The sequence below is a fragment of the Mirounga leonina genome, unplaced genomic scaffold, assembly GCF_011800145.1.
Source record: "Mirounga leonina isolate KUSES-001 unplaced genomic scaffold, KU_Mleo_1.0 Mir_53, whole genome shotgun sequence".
In the NCBI taxonomy this organism is placed as follows: Eukaryota; Metazoa; Chordata; class Mammalia; order Carnivora; family Phocidae; genus Mirounga; species Mirounga leonina.
The window spans coordinates 8875666-8897684 of record NW_023270807.1 but is presented as its reverse complement, the minus strand read 5'-3'; the positions used below and the strand labels follow the sequence as shown (position 1 = coordinate 8897684).

The 22019-nt window shown below is 46.9% G+C and overlaps 1 protein-coding gene across 7 annotated transcripts in view; it reads right to left on the bottom strand.

Annotated features, from left to right (window-relative positions):
* Positions 1 to 21526, bottom strand: part of TAF8 (TATA-box binding protein associated factor 8) — a 28508-nt gene extending 6982 nt beyond the window's left edge. Inside the window, exons 1-9 of one of the 7 annotated variants that reach the window (XM_034990317.1) lie at positions 21469 to 21526; positions 20519 to 20675; positions 17039 to 17137; positions 16646 to 16708; positions 15240 to 15364; positions 12031 to 12178; positions 10440 to 10582; positions 3937 to 4076; positions 1958 to 3651 (exon numbers count right to left, since the gene is read on the bottom strand). In XM_034990317.1, the coding sequence (XP_034846208.1) occupies positions 3639 to 3651; positions 3937 to 4076; positions 10440 to 10582; positions 12031 to 12178; positions 15240 to 15364; positions 16646 to 16708; positions 17039 to 17137; positions 20519 to 20675; positions 21469 to 21513 (933 nt within the window). In that variant the 5' untranslated portion in view covers positions 21514 to 21526 and the 3' untranslated portion in view covers positions 1958 to 3638. Of the gene's footprint in view, positions 1 to 1957; positions 3652 to 3932; positions 10583 to 12030; positions 12179 to 15239; positions 15365 to 16645; positions 16709 to 17038; positions 17138 to 20518; positions 20676 to 21468 lie in introns of those variants that run through there. The other 6 variants (XM_034990318.1, XR_004676498.1, XM_034990319.1 and 3 more) reach the window with 6 other exon arrangements.
* Between the last annotated feature and the right edge of the window lie 493 nt (positions 21527 to 22019).

Below are 22019 nucleotides of genomic sequence, written 5' to 3'. Positions count from 1 at the left end.
GGGCTCCCTGCTAGCCGGGAAGCCTGCTTCTCCCTCTCCCGCTCCCCCCCTGCTTGTGTTCCCTCTCTCGCTGTCTCTCTGTCAAATAAATAAAATCTTAAAAAAAAAAAAAAAAAGGTACAGCTACTCTGGGAGAGTTTCAGTTCCTTTTAACATTAAACATGCAGTTACCACAGGACCCAGTAATCACATTCTTGGATATTAATTGTAGAGAAGTGAAACTTATGTTTACATAAAAACCTATACACAAATGTGTATAGCCACTTTATTCATAATAGGCTGAAACTGGAAACCTCGATGTTCCTCAAAATGTGAATAGTTACACACAGTGTGGTACATCCATACCATGAAGTATGACTCAGCAAAAAAACCCCAAAGGAACTACCGATACACACAACTCAGAGGGCTCTTACTCATGCTGAGTGAAAAAAGCCAACCTTCAAAGGTTATAACTTTGATTCCATTTATATTAACAATCTTTTTTTTTAAAGATTTTATTTATTTATTTGACAGAGAGGTAGTGAGAGCAGGAACACAAGCAGGGGGAGTGGGAGAGGGAGAAGCAGGCTTCTCGCCGAGCAGGGAGCCCGATGCGGGGCTCGATCCCAGGACCCCGGGATCATGACCTGAGCCGAAGGCAGACGCTTAACGACTGAGCCACCCAGGCGCCCAACAATCTTTTTTTTTTAAAGTAAATTCTATGCCTAACGTGGGGCTTGAACTCAAACCCCTTAATCAAGAGTTGCATGCTCTACCAACTGAGCCAGCCAGGCACCCCCATTTATATTAATAATCTTTATTTATTTTTTAAAGATTTTATTTGAGAGAGAGAGAGAGAAAACATGAGCGGGGGGGGGGGGGAGGGGCAGAGGGAGAGGGAGAAGTAGACTCCCCCGCTGAGTCAGGAGCCTGACAGAGGCTTGATCCCAGGACTCTGAGATCATGACCTGAGCCAAAGGCAGCCACTTAACTGACTGAGCCAGCCAGGCACCCCAGCAATCTTTGAATACAATTATAAAGATGGAGAACAGAAGAACAGAAGAGCGGCCGCCAGGGGTTAGGGATGGGGAGAGGTGGATGTGGTCATGGAGAGACTGCATGAGGGAGGTGGTGGTGGTGATGGAAATGTTCTGTATCTTGATTGTGGCGGTCGTTACATGAATCCACATGTAACCAAACCGCACAGAACTGCTCACACACAGAGGACAAGGTGAAATCCGAATAGGCTCTGTGGGTTGTACTGAGGCCAGTCTCCTGGGTCTGACACTGCACCTGTTACACAAGATGCTACCGATGGGGGAAACTGGGCCAAGGGTACATGGGACATTTTTTTCTTTCTAACAGCCTGTGAATCTATAATTTCAAAATTAGAAAAAAAAAGGTCCATCAGAGAGAGATGTATGATGACCTATTTACAGATTAAATGACACAGGTCTTGCGTTTACTTTAAAACCCTAGGAAGAGGGGCACGTGGGTGGCTTAGTTGGTTAAGTGTCCTCCGACTCTCCGTTTCAGATCAGGTTGTGATCTCAGGGTCATGATCTCAGTGAGACTGAGCCCCCGCATCCGCTCCTCGCTCAGCGGGGAGTCTGCTGGTCCCTTTGCCTCCCCCTCTGCCCCTCCCCCCGCTCTTGCTCTCTCGCTTAAGTAAATAAATAAAATCTTAAAAAAAATTAAAAAAAAAACCTCCAGGAAGAAAAAATAAAGGAAAAAAAAGGTGGGAGACATCAATGAAACAGAATTGAAAAGATACTGCTTAGTGTTGAAGCTGGGTGAAGGATATACAGGGAAAGCATATATACTTTCCTCATTCTGTGTTTGAAAATTTCCAAAGTAGAAAGTTTTATATAGTATCCAGGGGTAATTAGTCCAACAGAAGAACTAAACCTTATCTGTCTACAGTCTTACTCCTTGCTGTACTTCTGAATACAAATTAAGTTCAAAGTATATCATTCTGTTTCATTTGCAAAGCTTTTATTATGACCTTTGATTAAGAGCTCATAAATCACGTCCTTAATCTGGCTCTGTTTACTACATCTTCCCTCCAAGAAGTCTCCCAAAGTTATAAAAAATAGAAATTTATAAATATACATTGAGAATTATACACAGTTTTTACACATCAATAGTCGGGTCAGTGTTTCAAGCTGTCTAATCATCTCCCAGGGCCTCGCATCCAGAATTAGGGCCTCCAATCTCAACAGCAGAAGTAGCAACTCTTTCCCAAACCCGCCTCCTCTTCCCTCAGATTTGTGGCATGGGGCAGGTGCTGGTTTTGGACAGTAATGGCGAAAGAGGAAGTGCAGAAATGCTGACAGGGGTGGCTGCCCCGAGAGCGAACAGCAAGCCGGCAAGGTCTCAGCCCTGCACCTGCCAGAGCTCAAACCTGGGCCTGTAAACTCAACCGGCCAAGAATCGCCACGAGCCGAATCACAAACTCAGCAAAGGCCCGCTCTGACTGCTGTCCAGTCGAAGAGTTTCAGGCCACTGCAAACCTGAATGCTTATTTGGTCCGGAGTGGGGGAACCCAAATATCTCCCTGGCATGCCATCTTCAGTGACTGACAAGCAGCTCCTTTGCCTCCAGGCAACGGGATGGAGGGCCCTAGGGCAAGAGTGAGGCCGGAGGAACGTGGAACCTGCCTTCAAGTTCTTCAAGTTTTCAAATTCACCTAGAGCATGGAAGATGAAGAGATGACTCTGGAAGTAGAGCATCGGGAAAGTTCGATACGGACCTTAGGACACTAACCCAAGGAACAACTTGTTTATCCTGTGTTAACTTCCAGGTGTTGCTGGCATTTTTCTTCTTTGGACTTGGGTTTTTAAATCTCTTCCTTTGGAGACCAGCCAAAGGGTATCAGCTTGCCCAGTATCTTCCTTAACACTTGCTTTTTTTGTTTTGGTTTGTAGGGTACATCAAGGACAAAGTCCTCTCTCCCCAGAAAGAAAAGAGGTTGATCAGATTCAGACCTGCTTCTGGAAGAATACCCTGGCTTGGCCTGCAGGCTCCTCTCAGCCCACTTCTGCCATAAGGTGGGACCACAGCCTTCGGTCCACGCTAGCCTTCCAGCAGACCGGCCAGGTCCATCCCTCAAATTCTACACCCCCCCCAACCCCGCCATCAAATCCTTTTCCTGTTGTTTACAATCGGTGATTCCTTTACAAGTCATAAAATAATATATCCACTGATTAGGGCTCTTGTCAGAGAAAACCTCTTTTCCCAGGATGGAGCAGGACTTAGTGGGTAGTCCCCAAGCACACATCCCACAGAGGGACAGCCAGTGATCAATCTCCCAGGAGAGAGGGCTACCCTTATGCATCACTCTAACTCCTGTGTGTGTGACTTATCTGCGCATGCCTGGTCTTCCAGGATTCAAAGGAATCAAGTTCTGTGACAATAACTGAAGTCACTCAGGTGGATTCAGAAAGTCTGATCATTACCATCATGTCTTCCTCCACCCAAATATCCAGTGAAAATAGGTGGTCTTAATATTTGAGTTTGCTATTAAAATCATGCCCAGTCACACCGGCTGCCTTGGCTTGACCTTGAGGAGGCCACCCTCTCTTCTTCCCTCCAGTGGCTTTAACTGCCCCAGGAGAGTGGTGTCCGCGTCTCTGTACAAGGCAGGCTTCCTTCTCAGCTCACGAGAGCGACCTAGAAAGAAGAGGAATCCATGGAGCCTGCCTGGTGGGGGCCCCACCTGCTCTCCTTCTAAGGGGGACAGCTCTAGGGCTGTGAGGGCTGGTCCCCGGGCTACAGGATGCTCAACCTCTTTGCAGCAAGAGGAACATATGGGGGATGAGTGAGGAGAGGAAAAGGGAAAAGATTTCCTTTCCCTAGGTTCAGACCCACTGGGGAGCCTCTCTTTTCTGCCAGGGAGCAGAGAAGACCACCTCAGTTGGCCAGAGAAGCCTCTCTGCACCCCAGCCTCCAACTCACTTCTTCCTGCGAATCTTGGGTTTCTTCACAGGCCGCAGATAGGGGTTATCGATGACGTTCTCCTCCCCATTCCGGCTGCCCGACAAGGAGGGGTTCTGCTGCAGGACAGAGGTGTTCTCCTTCTCGGCTCCAGAATCATCCTTTGAGCAAAAGCCGAAATAAAGCAAAATACCAATGGCATAAGGAAAGAGATCATGCCCATAATAAGAACTACTATTAGCATTCCTTTCGTCAAGAAATTAGAAGCCCAGGGACCACTTTCTTTCTAGTGTACCTATCTCTGCCCTAGAGAAATGAGGCCCAGGCAGGGGCCGGCTAGCAAAGGAAGAGGAGACCAACAGCTTGGACACAGGGCAGCACAGAAAACAAAACTCTGAACCTCTCAAGAAGGCAAGGACATGAGTTAGAACAGAGGCCTGGCAGGGGCAGGGAGTCAGAGGCAAACATCTGGATGCTCAAGGAGGAAACCCGGCCTGTGTGGAGATAAAGAAAGAGAAGTGACCCGAGATGCTTTGCAGGACATCTGCAGGGCCAGAACAAATCATGTGCACAGGGCATCTCCTGGACCAAACTGAATGCAAATCAAATCACTTTCCTCCAGATTCTCAAATATCTGGTACCTGCAACAGGTACCAACGATCACACTGCAGCAGAGGCCAAACATTTCTTAAGCCCTGAGGGTTCCTGCCAAGGCAAAGACAGCACGCAGGCGCCAACACGGGAACATCAACGATAATCCCCATCTGTGACCTGTGGGTCAGCTCTTTCACTGTTTGCTTTGAGGAAAGTGATTTGGGAGAAAAGTTTATAGGTTTACAATATATTCAACATGATTTCAATTAAAACATTTTTTAATCATAATATGTGTAGACATATTGAAAGTAGGTTGAAACATTATAAACCGGTTCTGGGAATATGGGTGATTGAGTCTCCTTTCCTTATTTATGCTCTCTTCTATTTTCCAAGTTCTTTAAAATGAGCACAAGCTGCAGGGGAATGGGGAGAAAAATCACACTGAGGACTTGACCTAGAAGCTCAGGCCTGAGGGACTAGAAGTGACCAGAAGAAGCCGGTTGGGCTGCGCCCCCTGGTGACGGGCCAAGGCTCCTGTCACTGAGATTCCGGTTCTGTAATTGAGACAAAAGAGGACCTGACCTCAACCAGGAGATTGTTGTCAAAAGACAGCAGGGCAGAGGACGCTGTGACTGGATGACATGAACAGCAGGTTCCCTCACAAGGCACAGCAGGCTGAGGACAGGGACTCCAGTCTTAGGCTCAGAGAGCCTGAAGAAACTGGCTTAGTTCTAGGTTCTGCTGCCCACCCCTCCCTGCCCCACCAATTCTGCTCTCCCCCAAAACCCAGTTCCATCCAGGGTCCCTGTGCTTTCCCTCTCCCACACCCGATCCAGTGGGACTACAAAGTGACCTAGAGCCGTTGTAGACCTTCTGGAGGGTCTCTTGAAAGGGAGTGCCTGCCCCCAGGACAACCTAGCTCACGCCAGACCCAAAGTGTGACCATGACCAGACCTGCCTGGGATATTTGGCGCCCAATCTTTCTGAAGTTAATAGCTTGGTTCAGTAACTCACCCCCTACTTCCCTGCTGTCCTTTCTCTACCGGAAACGCCCTGTCTTAAAGTGGCTGCAGGTTCACTTCAACCATGCCTGAAGTGTTTCCTGAGATAATAAGGATGGGAGGGACAGCCAGGGGCGCAGAAAAGCCAGCCCTGGGACCTCTGCTGGAGGGCACTAGGCTCCCTCCGTTCGGCTCACTTGTCTCACAAGGCCAGGATGTGGGTCCCGAGTCATGGGACAACAGCTTCTCTTCTCCCAAGTAGAGCTGGAAATGCCACTTTCTTGCCTCCTTCAGGGACAGGCAGCCTTGAGACAGGAAGGGACAGGAGTAGATAAAGGTAAAGTACCAAACTCACTGAGATTTACTTGAAAAAGGTGGGAGCAGAAGAGTCTGTCAGGAGCTCCCCGAGCCTGCGAAGGCCACAGTGTGTAAGCTCTGGTGAGCCCCCCAAACCCCCGGGTGACTGCAGTGCCTCAGTTTCCAACGCCATTTTTCTACCCCGACCACTGCCACATGCGCCTCTCTGCCCTCACCTCTCTGCTGACTCCCAGGCTCGCACAGCCACCTGCTCGCTCAACATCTCCACCTGGCCTCGAGGAGGCACCTCAGACTTCTGTGCCAGAAACGGGGCTCCAGCCCTTCCCGAGGTGACTCCGTCCTTCCAGTTCTTCAAGCCCTAACTCCACAGTCATCCTTGCTTTTCTTTCTCAGACTCCCACATTCAAATCTGTTAGGATCATTTCTTGGCCTTACCCTTCAAAATACGGGTAGAATCTGACCACTTCCACTGTCTCTACTGCAGCTGCCCTGTTGGACCCCCAGTAGCTCTCATCAAGACTACTGCAGCAACTTCCTAACTGACCTCCCCCACAGTCTGAGATCCTTGAGGAAGTTCCGGTATGTCCCTCTTCCGTTCCACACCCTCCCATGACTCCCATCTCACCCAATTAAAAGCCAGTTCTGAAAGCTGACTGCAGGGTCCTACCTGACCTGACCTCAGCCTCCCTCCCACTGCGTCCCTCAGCCACAACCCTACTCACCTCTGTGTTGTTCCTTAGGGCCTCTGCACTGGCAGCTCCCTTTCCAGAACGCTCTTCCCCAGATATCCACATGGCTCACTTGCTCACTTCCTGCAAGTCTCTTGTCAAATGTCTCCTCAGTGATGTCTACCCTGATCACCCTATTTAAAACTGAAACTTCCATCCTTCACCCTGGATCTTCCCCCTCCTTGGTCCCCTTGCCCCAACAATAGCATCCGCATCTTTAATATACTGTAAATGATTCATTTATATATTACATTCATTGTGTTTCCCCCCTGGCCAACACAAAGGCTTCCAAAAGGCAGATGTTTCATTTGGTCTGTTCACTGAGGTATCCCAAGCACCCAGAATGTATCTGGCACATACAGGTACTAAATAAATACTTGTTGAGCAAATGAATGGTACATTGTTCATAAAAGAGCAAGAGTTGAGGCACAGGTATTGTCTGTGGAATGCAGCTAGTTCAAATATACAAGGAAAAAAAAAATCTCTCTTACACACTAATTTAAAATGAATAGTCCCTTTATGTTCAAGTACATGGAGAAACCGGAACCGGTTAAACAAAGTAACCACCTAGCAACAGTCCTTAAAAGCATTGCTGCCCTTGATAGATAAAAGAATAATTTAAAATACCAGTCATTTAATTCACTGTAACGACGTCTGTAAACCACAGATAGGAAACATACCCGTCTACAGGGAGCTGGTTACGTTCCATGGTTATGTCCACACAGTGGGACATGACGAAAGCATAAGGAGGGCTGGAGAAGCTCCTAACACACACGTATGGAATGATCACCAAAATATACCAATAAAGGAAAAAAGGAAGGGAAAACCGTTTGCGATTTGCTACTTGTGTTTAAAACAAGGAGGAAACTGTGTCTCTGGGAGGATACACAAGAGACTGGTGACACTGACTGCTTGAGAGGCGGGGAAGTGGATGACAGGGAACAAAGATGGGGGAAAGGATGGTTGCCGTGCGTTTCTTTCTACATTGTGAATTCTGAAACACAGAATTGTATTTGCCATTCAAGAGAATAACATGAACAAGTCCAATCAGCTGTATATCAATTGTTGCTAGGATCCTTTTCTTGAGGCCTTTGTATTTATTTCTTCACTTTTAATAGAGGAGCAGGTGGTGGTACAGCCTAAAATGGTGGGCGGCTGGGGGAGGGAGCCGCCAGCCAGGCACCCGATGTACGTTGCTGAGATAGCTTTTCCTATTCCTGCTTGTACTTGTGAGGAAACAGACTCAGATGTTAGGGAATGTGACCCAGGTCACATTATCTGGAAAGCAGCGCCGTCTCGACTGGAGGCCGGGCCAGCGTGTCTCTGAGGGTCAGCTCTTGCTATTCTCTGCCATCTGGCTTGGCCTCTCTGTATCCTGGAGTCCTACGGCAGCTCCCGTGTTCCTGGCGTTCCACAACCTCACCTAAGTCACCGCCTGCGGTGACCCATCACACATCTGCACGCCTGTTAGCTACTTGGTGCTTAGAAGATGCCTCCTGTTCATCAGGTGAACCTCATCTGAGTCCAAGACCCAATCACCCTATCTCAGACTAAATTAACTGAGTCCCAAACAGAAGTGTAGAAAAACAAGTTCTTCTGCTTTAGGTAAAGCCATGGGCTTCCAGCCCTAATTCGGAAAGGAATAATCCCACATTAACGAGACGTGTGTTCAAGCAAGGAGGCCCGTCAGCAAAGAACAGAAGACAGCACAGGCTGCGCTCCACCTGCATACTGGGGCTGCTGGCTGCCACCTGCCGCATGGAGCCTTGGAGAACAGATGGAATGCTTGGTCCAATGACCACCACCAAGGCAACCTTTGCTTCAAAGCCAGGGCCGACTTTAAAGGATAGATGAATATGGTAAGCGGACCACAGGGTCCTTAAAGGCATTCAAGTTTCTAGCAGTTCTGTGGCTGTACTTGGCACTTTCTCGCAAAGATACAGGGACATGAGTGGGGTCTTATCCTCGCATGTGCTGATTACAACACCTCAATACCCAGACGAAAACATCCACGAGCTCTGACGAGCACGTCTCACCCGCCTTGGTCTCTGCCCACGCACTCGATCTCCTCCCCTGGGAGTGAAATGCCCCTATCAAGGCCAACCCCTCCACCATGCCCTGGCCCCTAGATCCCTTACCTCTCACCTACCAAAGAACATCAATCCAAAATGTTTCTGTCTCTCCTGCATCCACTTTTCCTCTCTACCAGATCATCCCATCGGCATACTGACATCCTGTTATTTCTTTTATCTTAAAGAAACAAACAAAAATAAAAACGCCTCTCTTAACCCCTTAACTTTCCCCCTTTGGCCACTGCTCCATTTTTCTCCGTCCCTTTACAAATTCCTTGAAACAATTGTCTATATAAGTGCTGTCCAACGGAACTTTCTGCAGTGACAACAGTGTTCGTTCGCATCTGCACTGCCCCGTATGGTAGCCACTAGCCATGGGTAGCTATTTGAAAAGCGGCCAGTGTGACTAAGAAACTGAATTTTAACATCTCAATTACATTAGTTTTGGTTTATTTTTTAGATTTTTAAAGATTTTGTTTTTAAGTAATCTTTACACCCAATGTGGGGCTCAAACTCACAACACCAAGATCAAGAGTCATACATTGCACCGACTGAGCCCACCAGGCACCTCTAATTTCAGTTTAAATAGACACATGTGGCTACTGTAATGGACAGCACATGTCTATACTTACGGAGTCCAGTTCCTCTTCTTTTTATCCTTACCCATTCCCAAGGAGCTCACTCAGTCTCATGGTTTTAAACACAATCTACATGTTGAGGACTCTCAGATTCGCATCTCTACCCCTAACAGCTCCTCGAACTCCCAACTCATACATCCATCTCTCCGCCTGACATCACCACCAGATGTCTAATAAGCGTCTCAGGCTACCCTGTTTCACCGGAATTCCTGCCTCTCCCCCCAGCCACCTGGCCCACCCAGGGCTTCCCTATCTTGGCTGAAGGCAACTCCATCTTTCCTGTTGTTCAGGCGAAATGCCTTGCATTCCTCTTTGGCGCGCTCTTTCTCTCACAACTCATATCCACTCCATCGCTTGGCTCTCCTCTGAAAGTAATCTAAAATCTGACCAAATAATCTATCTGACCACGTCTCATTGTCTTTGCTTCTACTACCACCCCTCAGTTTACTGCAGAGCCTCCTAAGTGGTCTCTCTTGCTTCCACCCTTATCTTCTGCAGTCCACTCCCAACACAGCAACCTGAATGACCTTGTTAATAAACCTACATCAGCCCCTGACGCTCCTCTGCTCAGCATTCCCAATGGCTCCCCCCTTACTGAGAAAAAGCCCAGTGTTTAATACAACCTTTAAAATATAACTGCCCAGGAGCTCCCCCTTCTTCATGCTACCTTGATGGCCTTGATGTGCCTCAACACAACAGCTCCCACCTCAGGGCCTTTGCATCTCCTGTGTCCTCTGCAAGGAATGCTCTACTCCCAGCTATGTACAAGCCTTATTCCCTTCATGTCACCTTCTCAGTCACCCTATCCAGTACCACATCCCCTCATACCCATACTACTTCCTATCTTCTAATTTATCATTTTTCTTAGCTATGTGAGGGTAGGAAATTTTATCTCCTTAGTCTCCTACTAATTCTCCAGTACCCAGAACTGTGCCTGGCTCTGGCAGACACCTGTTCAATATTTGGTGAATGAATGAGTGATCCCCAGGACATGGACTTGTCTCTCATGCAAGAGCTCATGTCACACTTGGATCATCATGAGCCCATCACGCAAGTCCCTGACACAAAACCAGAGGCCCGGGGTAGGTCATGTCTACTTCTCAGGGTGACAGGCTGAGGGCAGCATGGATGAGTTCTGTGGGTACTATGAAGCAGAGAGAAGGCAGGACCCACCGTGCTGATATGAAGAGGGAGGTTCTCTGTGTCTGTCTGCTCATCCTGCTCTGAGGAATCTGTCTCTTCCATCTGTTGCATCTCCAGCTCCGATGGAAGAAGGGCAGTCAGATAGGGGATGGTAAAAGGCCTGGCAGCGATCACTGGGAAATTGGAAGAGAGGCACCATTCCGGTCAGTGTCCTTGCAGTGGGCCAAGAGCCTTCCAACAGATCCATAAGCGGCAACGAACAGCAGTCATGGCTGACACACTCTGAGCACTCATCACGGGCCACACAACGTCCCATACGCTATCTTTAATCCTTGCCTCCACCCTATTAAGTACAATTGCCAGCCCTGTTTTACAGAGGAGGACCCTGAGGCATGGAGCGACCTCGTCAAGCACACAGGAAGTGGTGGAGTGGCATCTCAATTCGGGCAATATGGCCTCAGCGCCCACTTTTACCAAGTATAACTAAACGCAGACAGAACTGGGGCTGAATCCTAGCAAAGTATCAGCTGAGTGATCCTAGACCCAAGGTCAGTTAAGCCCTCTCAGCTTCATTTCTTGAGCAGGGATACTGATCTCTTCAGCCTAAAGGACTCAAGTCCAAATACTGGACCTGAGAACTCTCTGCATGTAAGTATACACCCCCTAAGCTAGAGGGCACTTCAGGTAAGTGAGCGTTCCAGTTCTTCCAAAAAGCATTGATGAAAAGAAGAAATTATTAATTAAAAAAAAAAAATTAAAAAACATCATCTATGTATATATTTCTATGGCAGAACGTGATTAGCAGGAGACACTCTGAGATTATTTTTGCTGTGGCGTCCCGTAGTCAGGAAGAGCTAGGGTGAATCCTATCTACCGGCTGTGTGGCTTTGGGGAAATGACTTCATTTCTTTTCTCTAAAAGCCTCGGCTTCCTCTAATGGTGGTGGGAGAGGTTCCTGACTCACAGGTTCGAGAGAAGATTCAGTGAGGTACCATAAGGGAAAGGATTAGCACCGGGTCTGGCAATTGAACTGTTAGCGGCTCTTATCCAGGGCCAGGCCCACAGCGAGCATTCTACAGGGCCTTGCTGACTGCATCAATCACCCAAACCAATGTCTCGTTCACCTCTGAAAAACCCAAGGCCTATGGAGATGAGGTAACGTGGCCACAGAGTGAAATGGTAGTGCTGAGATGAGAAATTTAGTGACGTGGAGCCTGTGAAAGGAACGGTGAAGGGCAGAGACGGGGGTGAGGGGGTGGGAAGGGTGGGGGGTGAGGGGGGTGTTCCGTAAGTGCCCCACCCCCTGCCTTCAGTGTCCCTCCTTCTTCCAGGGCTGCTACTTCTGCTGGGTGAGTCTCTCTGATGCCTACAGTCAGTCATCCTTGAGGTAGCTCAAACTCATCCTCAAACAGCCGATCGCAACAGAGGCTGTAACATTTTACAGCCACCGGTTAGGCACAGGCCTTTAAGACCTGGGGACAGGAGTCAGAAATGTGAAGAACAAGCTGCCCCCAAGACAAAGACAGAGCTTTCATTTCTTCCTATCATGCTGAGAGAAAGGGAAGATGGAGTGACTATTTCAAATAACAAGACAGGATCCCCAGAGGGGAGAGACTCTCACATGGAAACGTGCTGACGTCATCTTTGAAAAGACTCTGGGTCTCGCCTGTCTTGGCCATAAATCGGGTGAGTGCCCGCTCCACGTCTCGTCTCTGGGATGCAGCCTTCTCCCGCAGGACCTGGTAGTCCGACACGGGCTCACGGTACGTCTGCAAAGAGAAGAGCAAAGACACTAGAGGAATACCAATGGATCATTCTTGCTGTTGCGATCTCCTTCTACCCTTTCAATGGCCCACTGACATTATTTGGAGCCGAGATCCCCAAGGGCAGTGGAGGGGCAGAAAGAAAATGATGTAACTACCACTAATATTTACTTTTAAGCTTAAAAATCAAGAAATACACATTTACTGAAGCAAATGCTCCCGGGCCTTCATGTAGCTTCTGTGACAGCTGGTGTTAGGCCTAAGAGATGCACCCTGAAGGGAGAGTGGGACTCCCTCCAGGGAAGCCGTGATAGGGAGCACCCAGCCCTACCAGTGTAATGGGACATCCCAAAGTATGTGAGTGGCCACTTATGTATCGGTTTGTTTTCCTAAACCAACCTTTACAAAGTGGATATGTTGTCCCAAAAGAGCCCCTCTAAGAAACACAGGCCGAGGCTATCAATGTAAGCGCAAGTGAACAAGAAAATGGTGGGCTGACACTCCTCTGGCTCCTAATTATGAGCTCTTTGGCCATCACATCATCGAGTAAAGAACAACCGAGATCTCATCAGGATGAGAAGTTAGCAAAAACATTTGAAGCTGTTAACGGTAAAACTGACATTTTAACCATGACCAAAAAAGCAACTACTCTTCGTGATACGGAGATAAGATTTTTAAAATAGGTATTGGAACCACTTGGCAGTATCTACTAAAGCTGAACACATGTATCCCCGATGACCCAGCCATCCCACCCCTGGGTATATATTCAGCAGAATGCAAACATACGTGCACTAAAAGACATGTCATGGGTCGAACCATATGTATAAAATTACGAGTATCTGACAGTTGTTGGTTTACAAAAATTACTAGAATGTTCACAGCAGTGCCGTTTGTGTAAGCCAAGACCTGGATTAGCTCAAATGCCAAAAGATTATGTATATGTTGAATAAACTTCAACTACACCCAGCAACACGGAAGAATCTCAGAAACAAAATGTTGAGTGAAAGAAGCCACGTAGTTTACATAAAGCACTACAAACAAAAGAATTTATGGTGATAAAAATTAGATTACCTTTGGGGGCTAGTCACTAAAGGGGAATGGGCGCCTTTAGGAATGCTGGTTTATGGTGTTTTGGGTTTTTTTTTTAAAGAATTTATTTTTAAGCAATCTCTGCACCCAACGTGGGGCTTGAACTTACAACCCCGAGATCAAAAGTCACCTGCTCCACCGACTGAGCCGGCCAGGCGCCCCACGGTGTTGTTTTTCAGTTTTGTTTTTTAGTTCTGGGTACTAGTTCAACATGTGTGTACATGTAGTATACATTTATTATTTGTGCTTTTCTGTATGTTTGTGATATTTTATTAAAAGTTTACTAAAAAGAAAAAAGAGGTTTTGGAAACATTCCCACTGTTGTCAATGTTAATTCAAGTGTGTCACCTGTATGTATGCTTCCCCTAGCTACACTGAAACACAGAAACAGCATTTTCAGACATATTTAAGATCTTCCCCAAATAAAAAATTTGAGTGGATTGTGAACATACTTGTTAAAAACATTAAAATGCAAGATCTTACAATTATTTTTAAAGATAACCATTTGACGTTCAAGAAGCTGGAAATTTAATAGAAAATTTTTAACAAGATTCTTCAAATAATTGGTAGATGAGAAAGAAAAAAATTAGGTTTATGATTTTTTTTTTTTAAGATTTTATTTATTTATTTATTAGAGAGCGAGCGAGCGAGAAACAGCATGAGAGAGGAGAGGGTCAGAGGGAGAAGCAGGCTCCCCGCTGAGCCGGGAGCCCGATGTGGGACTCGATCCCAGGACCCTGGGATCATGACCTGAGCTGAAGGCAGTCGCTTAACCAACTGAGCCACCCAGGCGCCCTAGGTTTATGATTTTTTAATGGCAGCTGGTGATGCTGCACAGCTTTGCAATATGCCTTTTCAACTGTGAGAGCTGTTCAAGTACCAAAATAAACTGATCGTAGGATCAGACCTCCAACTTACTATCCCGCCGAGTATTAAACCATGATTTCAAAAAATAAAAAGCAGAGGCAATCCCCTGGCTGCCACTATAAGGGAGCAAACACGTTTCCTGAATCTGTAATAAGGGTGAGATTATCCGTTAATGTATATAACTTTGGCATAGTGTCACATTACATTTGTGTCAATAAGCAAACACTGGAATATGTGCTGAATATTTTTACTGACAAAGATACACTATACAAGAGTGAGACACTGTTGTAGGCTGAACTGTGTCCCCCCAAAAAGAGATATGCTGTTGAAGTCCTAACACCAGTACCTTAGAATATGATCTTATTTGGAAATGAGGTCAATGCAAGATGTAATCAGTTAACATGAGGTCGAACTGGAGTACAGTGGTACGAATCCCCTAAGACTGTGCCCTTAGAAGAAAATGGCGGCGTGAGGAGAGACAGAGAGTGCCACGTGAAGACAGCTGGAAGGACGCACCCACAAGCCAAGGAATGCCACAGACTGCCTACAAACCACTCAAAGCTAGGAAGAGGCAAGGAAGGATTCTCCTATAGGCTTCAGAGGGAGGCTACTGACACCTTGATTTTGAACTTCTAGCCTCTCACACTGTAAGACAATGCATTCCTGTTGGGCTAGGGCCACCTAGTTTGTGGCACTTCCTTACAGCATGCAGCCCTACGACACTCATACAGAGACTACTGGTCAAGGACAATGGCCGTGTTGCAATGGCGGGTGATTAGATTATTCCTGAGGTGTGGAGAAATGTCCTGGAGGACTTGCCCCAACAGCCTGCCTGATGGCCATATTTGCACCAGGACATGGGATGGAGGTGAGGACAAAGGAAGTGTGTGGAAGACCTCTGGGCCCACCACACCTTCCCAAGGGGAGGCGAAACTGCGAGCCTGGCAAACAAGAGCACATTCTCCTCTGCCCAATCGTGTGTCAATGAGGAAAGACATTCTGAGTCTGAACCACCCTTTCACCAACAAACTTATGGACTCCAGTCTGACAGTCAGTAGGAACGGACTACTTTTGCATCAGCCCCAGTCCCCAGCATGGCCACGTCACTCACCGGAGTTTTGATGTAGGTGTGGGGGTCAGGGAACTCAGGAAAATGGCTGGGGATGTGCGGCGGGTGGGGTCGGTTCTGCCCTGCAGTGAGGGCCTTGGGGGTCACCGGCTGATTGGTCACTGGAGCTGCAAGAGAGTCACAACCGGTTACTCCGCCATCTCAGGCTGTGGGTCTCTACCCCACCCCTCATCTTCTCAAAGTAAACGCTGGACCTCAGTGTTCTCACTGTACATCAGGCACTTTGTATTTCTACCAGTAAAGGGCCTTTAACGGCTTGGGGACCTGGGAAGATCACCCCTGCAACACCCGGCCCTGCTGGATGACCTGGGGTCAACAGTCCCACGTATAACAATCTGCCTGCAATGCCACTTAGGTAGGTGAGTGGGTGGCTGTGACAAGTTAACTACATAAGGGAGCATGCTGAGGAACTAAGGAAATGGGGTGGGCTAGTAACTCTCTTTCCACAAAACCCAGATGACAAAGACAAACCCTGAGCCAGGCAGGGTTAAGTCAGTGCGGGCTAAGGAAAACAAGAAAGGATTAAAAATGGCCCTTTCCACTGCTACTCTGAGAGAATTTCTTAAAAAGGTGCCAGCATGAAGAGTGGAGAGAAAAAAATCTAGTATATTTACCCCAAGGTCCTACAAGCCCAAACTAGTTACTCCCAAGTCAGTTTATGGCACTCAGTTTATCTAAGGGAGGTCATCAAACTTTTGATGTAAAGGGACAGAGGAAATATTTTAGGTTTTGCCAGCCATATAGTCTATCACAACTACTTAACTCTGCTATTATAGCATGAAAGCCACCACAGATAATAAGTAAACATGGCTGTTCCAGGGCGCCTGGGTGGCTCAGTCATTAAACGTCTGCCTTCGGCTCAGGTCATGATCCCCGGGTCCTGGGATCGAGCCCCGCATTGGGCTCCCTGCTCCGCGGGAAGTCTGCTTCTCCCTCTCCCACTCCCCCTGCTTGTATTCCTGCTCTCACTAGCTCTCTCTCTGTCAAATAAATAAGTAAGATCTTTAAAAAACAAACAAACAAACATGGCTGTGTTCCAATAAAACTTTATTGACATAAATAGGCAGTAGGCCACGTTAGGCCTCCAGGACATAGTTTACTTGACTGAAGAAAGACTGAGACCTTTCACATTTTTCAAATAGCTCTCTTCTGGGGCTAAAGCACAAGAACCATAACAACACCTCAGAAATGGTTTACCCTTCTGGTGACTGAACTTCGCACCCTAATCCTATTAACCTAAATAAAGATCCTATTGCAGGTAGCCCCAAATAATGGAAGGGAGCCTACAATGGGAAGTAGCTACAAACCAATCCTTGCCCTATTCAATGAAGTCATTCCACAACCATTAATTGAGCACTTACTGAGTACCTTGGTTCAAAGTCACTTACGGGCAGTGATGACCATCCTCTGAGACCGTTTTGCATAAGCAGGGAGGGTGTCCACATTGAAACCTAAGAAACAGAAGAGCAAAACTCACTGCCCAGACCACTGGCTATTGAACCCGGAAGGGGGAGTAATACTGTGGAGAAAGAGTGGAGACCCCCCGCTTGAGTGCTCTGCTGCCACTCAAAAGCAGCTCCAGCAGAACCCCGCAACAGGAATGTAGGAGGTCTCTTAAATAGGTTCAGAGGAACCCTCTCTCAAGCTAAAAGCAAACCAGGAAACTCATGAGGGAACTCAAGAACACTCGGTGGACGAAGCTAACTCCTGGGGACTCTTCTTTCTCTCGTAACTTCCAACTCAGCTGCACTAGAGAATTGGAAAACTGGAGGGGTACTCACCCATCTCAACAAGCGTGACCACGATGTCTGACAGTGTGGGCTGCGTCCTGGCTGTGTGCTCACAGTAGGACTTGGCACTCCTCCCGATTTCTGAAATGTCTAGCAAAGGATCAAAGGCATAAAGTCTTAGTCTCAGGCCCCCAAAAGTTAAGTACAGAATTATCATTAAGAGCCAGCAATTCCACTCCTAGGTATATACCCAAGCGAACTGAAAACAGATACTTGAGCACCAATGTTCATTGCAGCATTATTCGCAATAGCTTACAGGTGGAAACAACCCAGTGCGCATCCACAGATGAATGGATAAACAAAATGTGGTCCCCACATACAATGGAGCATTATCTGGTCTTCAAAAGGAATGAAATTCTGATACAGGCTACAACATGGACAAACCTTGAAGATGTTATGCAAAGTGAAATAAGTCAGACATGGAAAGTCAAATATTTTAAGATTCCACTTATCTGAGGTATCTAGAAAACAGAAAATTCATAGAGACAAAAGGTGGATTTAAGGTTACCAGGAGCTTGTGGGAGGGAGGGATGGGGAGTTAATGTTATGAATACAGTATTTCTGTTTATTTTTTATTTTCTGAAAGATTTTATTTATTCATTTGTCAGAGAGAGAGAGAGCACAAGTAGGGGGAGTGGGAGAGGGAGAAGCAGGCTTCCTGCTGAACAGGGAGCCCGATGTGGGGCTCGATACCAGGACCCTGGGATCATGACCTGAGCCCAAGGCAGATGCTTAACGCTGAGCCACCCAGGCATCCCACAGTGTTTCTGCTTAGACGATGGGAAAGTTCTGGAAATGGATAGTGTTGACAGTTGTTCGATATTGTGAATGTATTTAATACCACTGAATTGTTCATTTACAAATGGTTATGTTGGTAATTTTATGTTATGTATATCTTGCCACCAAAAAAGGAGGAGAAGGAACAAGTTTTGTTTCTTCTGTCTGAAGCTGAACTTCTATTTAAGTTACTGGGGCGCCTGGCTGGCTCAGTTGGTGGAGCATGTGACTCTTGATCTTGGGGCTGTAAGTTCAAGCCCACGTTGGGAGTAGAGATTACTTAAAAATAAAATCTTTTTTTTTTTTTTTTAAAGATTTCATTTATTTATTTGACAGAGAGAGAGGGAACACAAGCAGGGGGAGTGGGAGAGGGAGAAGCAGGCAACCGTCTGAGCAGGGAGCCCGATGCGGGGCTCGATCCCAGGATCCTGAGATCATGACCCGAGCTGAAGGCAGATGCCCAACAACTAAGCCACCCAGGCGCCCCAGAGATTTACTTAAAAGTAAAATCTTAAAAAAAAAAAAAATGTTATGCCAAAGTCCTTCAGGGAAAAGGGGGGGCATGAAACTGGGCTCCATAAATGGGCTTCAGAGGTGGATGGGCAATTCCATGAAAACTCTGAAATTGTGCTGAATTTTACATACAGAAAAGCCTTCTTCTGGGGATAGGTCCACAGATTTCATCAGATACAAAAGGAGACCCAAAAGGTAAGGATCCCCTGCTCTAGAGCCCTGATGGTTCAGGAGTTAAAAGCAAGTGGTTGCCACTACCCTGGGCAAGTCACTAGTACTGGCTTCCATACCCGAAAAAGGTGGGCGGCATCTGTTTACTGTGGGGAAAATCTAATTAGAATCCTGGTAGAATGTCTTAGAAACAAGCCAGGTAGCAGTCAAAATATTTTTACCCATTTGGCTTTTTCTTTTCTCTTTTTTTTTTTCTCAGCAGGTCCTAGGATTTCAAAGGATATGTATAAGAAATGTAGAAAAGAGTATTCAGAGACTTTGCTCTGAACCCAGTCTAAGACTGGAGTTCCTAGAAACTAAGGGACCATAGACAACAAACACAAAAACTCTGCCTGATGCTTAAAACTAATGCAAATCCTGAAACGTTGATATCCAGAGCTCTTGACAACATGGAAGTTCTCAAGTCTCAGTGAGACCCCAGCTTAAGCCATCTATCCTTGGTATTCCTTGGAACGAAGTGGCAGACTTTTATACTATTTTCAAGCCTTTCAGTTTCAATATTCACAGTTTTCCAACACGACTATTTCAGCTCCATCCCCCCTCAGTGGCAACTATTTCTTCTGAGAGAAAAAAGGCCTTCTTGTCCAGTGGTATCAGAAAGAACTGCCTCAACCACGAGGACCTTTAAACTCTGAATTCCGAGATCTTTTCAATAACTGAATTCTTCTCTGATGGGAACTATTACTCCATTCTTTTAGGACAAAAGTTCTCCAAGTGTGGTCTGGGAATCCCCAGGCAGCCCTGAAATCCTTCCCAAAGTCCAGAGGCCAAAACTATGTTTAGAATGAAGTGAAGACATTGCCTTTTTTACTCTCATTGTCTCATGTAGTTTTCCAGAGGCCATGTAGCCTATGATGATATCATGGCTCTGACGGATAATGGAATGTGGGCTTATGTATGTTTACATTTAAAATTTTTCTCAATTTTATTTCCTAATGTGGCAAAAATCGCTCTATAGAAAGCCCATGTAGACAAAACTCCTCAGGACCCTCAATATTTAAGAGTCTAAAGAGGTTCTAAGACCAAAACATTTGAGATCACTGCTTTGGGAAAACATCTGGTATTTAAAAGTTCCGAACATCAGTTGCAGAGAATCACCTCACCTCAGACCACGTCCTTCCTGGGGCAGCCCACATCTAGTGCCTGATCGAGAACTGAGTACAAAGGCAGAGCCTTTTCAGCCTGATGTGGCGTACTCTGAAGGGCAACAAATTGCTCCAGAGCTCCCCACTGAGTTAGCCAACTCTTTCTTTGGCCTACATCGCAGTTAACTTCTCCCTCTGCCTAAACCTTTTTCTCACTTTGATTTGTAGGTGTTGATCCCTCAAGAGACAACGTAAGTAACCCCATCTCTCATCCCATCCTACCTTCCACCCTCTGCTCCAATAAAACCCAAGCAGGGAAATACATTGCACAAGCAGAAAAGCCTATGTGAGACCATTCCAGGCTCCTACACCTCAACCTGTTTCAAGTTTTTTTCCATTCTATAAAATTTATTTGCCCTCCCTCTTTGTATCACATGCTATAGCATTTGATTACCCAATATGTAGCATCCATTCATGGGAATTAATTGGACGCTGCATCAAAACTATAACTTCTTTGAGCTCAGACAACAAACAGCCACAACAGCAACTACAAGTCATCAAGAGCTTACAATGTTCCTAACATCAAATGTTTTACATATGCACCTCACTTACCCTCACAACTCCATGAGATACAAATTATTATCCTACTTCACGAATAAGGAAATTGAGGTTCAGGAAGTTTAGTGACTTGCTCAAGCTATGAAGTGGCAGAGCGATAACTTACACCCACATCCATCTGATTCTAAAGCCCGTAAGTCACTTTACTATGTTCTTCTTTTTCCTAAATCTTAACACTATCAGATTGCAGAACACAGAAAAGATGTCTGGTTGACTCGAAGAAGGCCTATTGTTTCCTGGTACTTACAGCTCTGCAGCATCTCTGTCAATGTTTCCACGGATGCTTTCTCAGCACTCTCGAACCCTGCCTCTGTCAACAAGGAGCTCACAACCACTTGAAGGGTTCGCCTCCGGGCCAGATGGTAGTTGTCAGCAGGGTTAGTGGATTGTTTACTTCCTGATCTCTGCGAATCAACAACCCATTAAAAAAAAAAAAAAAAAAAAGATTTTCACCCGTAGGACAAGGGTGCAATCAAATAGTTCCCATATCATCAATGGCAAGCAAAGGTTCTTTCGCTAAATATTTATCAGTGCTTAATAAAATATGGTAGCCCCTGCTGTTTAGACTTATAAATCCTGGCCAGCTGAGTAATAATCGAGTACCCAAGGGGCTCTAAATACCAAGGAGCTACCTAAAACTTCAAATTCCAAGAACACAAAATGTCTGCTTTTTATTTTCTATTTTAGCAGATTATCAAAATATATACTGAAAAAACATGCATGATGGGATTGAATTCATGCCCATCTCCCACAAAACAATGATCTCTCTCTTGTTCCTCCCACCTCCACACCATTTCTCTAACAAGAAAAATTAAAACACCACCACACGATGCTGAGCAGAGGAAGGCAAAGGACAACCGCTCAGAAAAGTAGGAAAGCTAAATATTTTGAAACGGGAATCCCTCCCAACTTCGGCTGGCCAGTAAGAACGCGAAACCAGCCTTTTCGGACCAATCAGGAGGTGTTCCGGGTTCCCAACCCCCAACAGGAAAGGAGCCAATCAGTACACAGGTCCACCAACTCAGGAGGCCGTAGCCAAGTCCCAAGGAGGGGGGCATGTACGGCCTGAAAGACGCTCCTCCACTCGGAGCTCATAGTGGGGCTGGATTTCTGGCTATGAGCTTGTTGCCCACACTAGGGTGAAGTTACAGAATGCCCAGACTTTCTCGCCTTCGGCCCCGCGCCTCCCGCCCTTACCGTTCCGGAGCCACCGGCCCCGGCAGTGGCCGCCGTGTCGGCCATCTTGCTCTGGCGTAATGTGCGTGAGCGCAGGGCAGTATGGGACTTGTAGTCGCCGAACGGGGAGGGGCGGTGAGGGGCGGGGCGGCGTGCGCCCCTCCGAGCTTTCCTAAGCCCGGGCGGTTGGGGGGCGGGGGGGGTGTCTGAGGACCCCGGATCACGTGACCTTCAGTGAGTGCTAGGTTCTTGGGCCCCCCCCAGTGAGCCTCGGAATTGGCTTGGAAGATGCGCCCTCGGTCTCACACCTATTTCTAGATGAAATCGTTTCTCGTAAAGAGCACATCCCTGGAACGCTCCAAACTTGCCTGTTGTTAGTTAGCAACACCTGGCTGGGTCCCGCTCGGTCCCGGTGACTCCCTCAATGGGGAAGGGGCCTGGGAATCCGTATTGTGAAGCTCTCCAGGTGATTCTCCTGACCTGGAAATTTGGGGAAACCTTATTTTGTGCTCACGGCCCCGCAGCCCGCCAGTGGCCACTTGAACTAGAGCCTACCGACCAGCTAGCCCAGG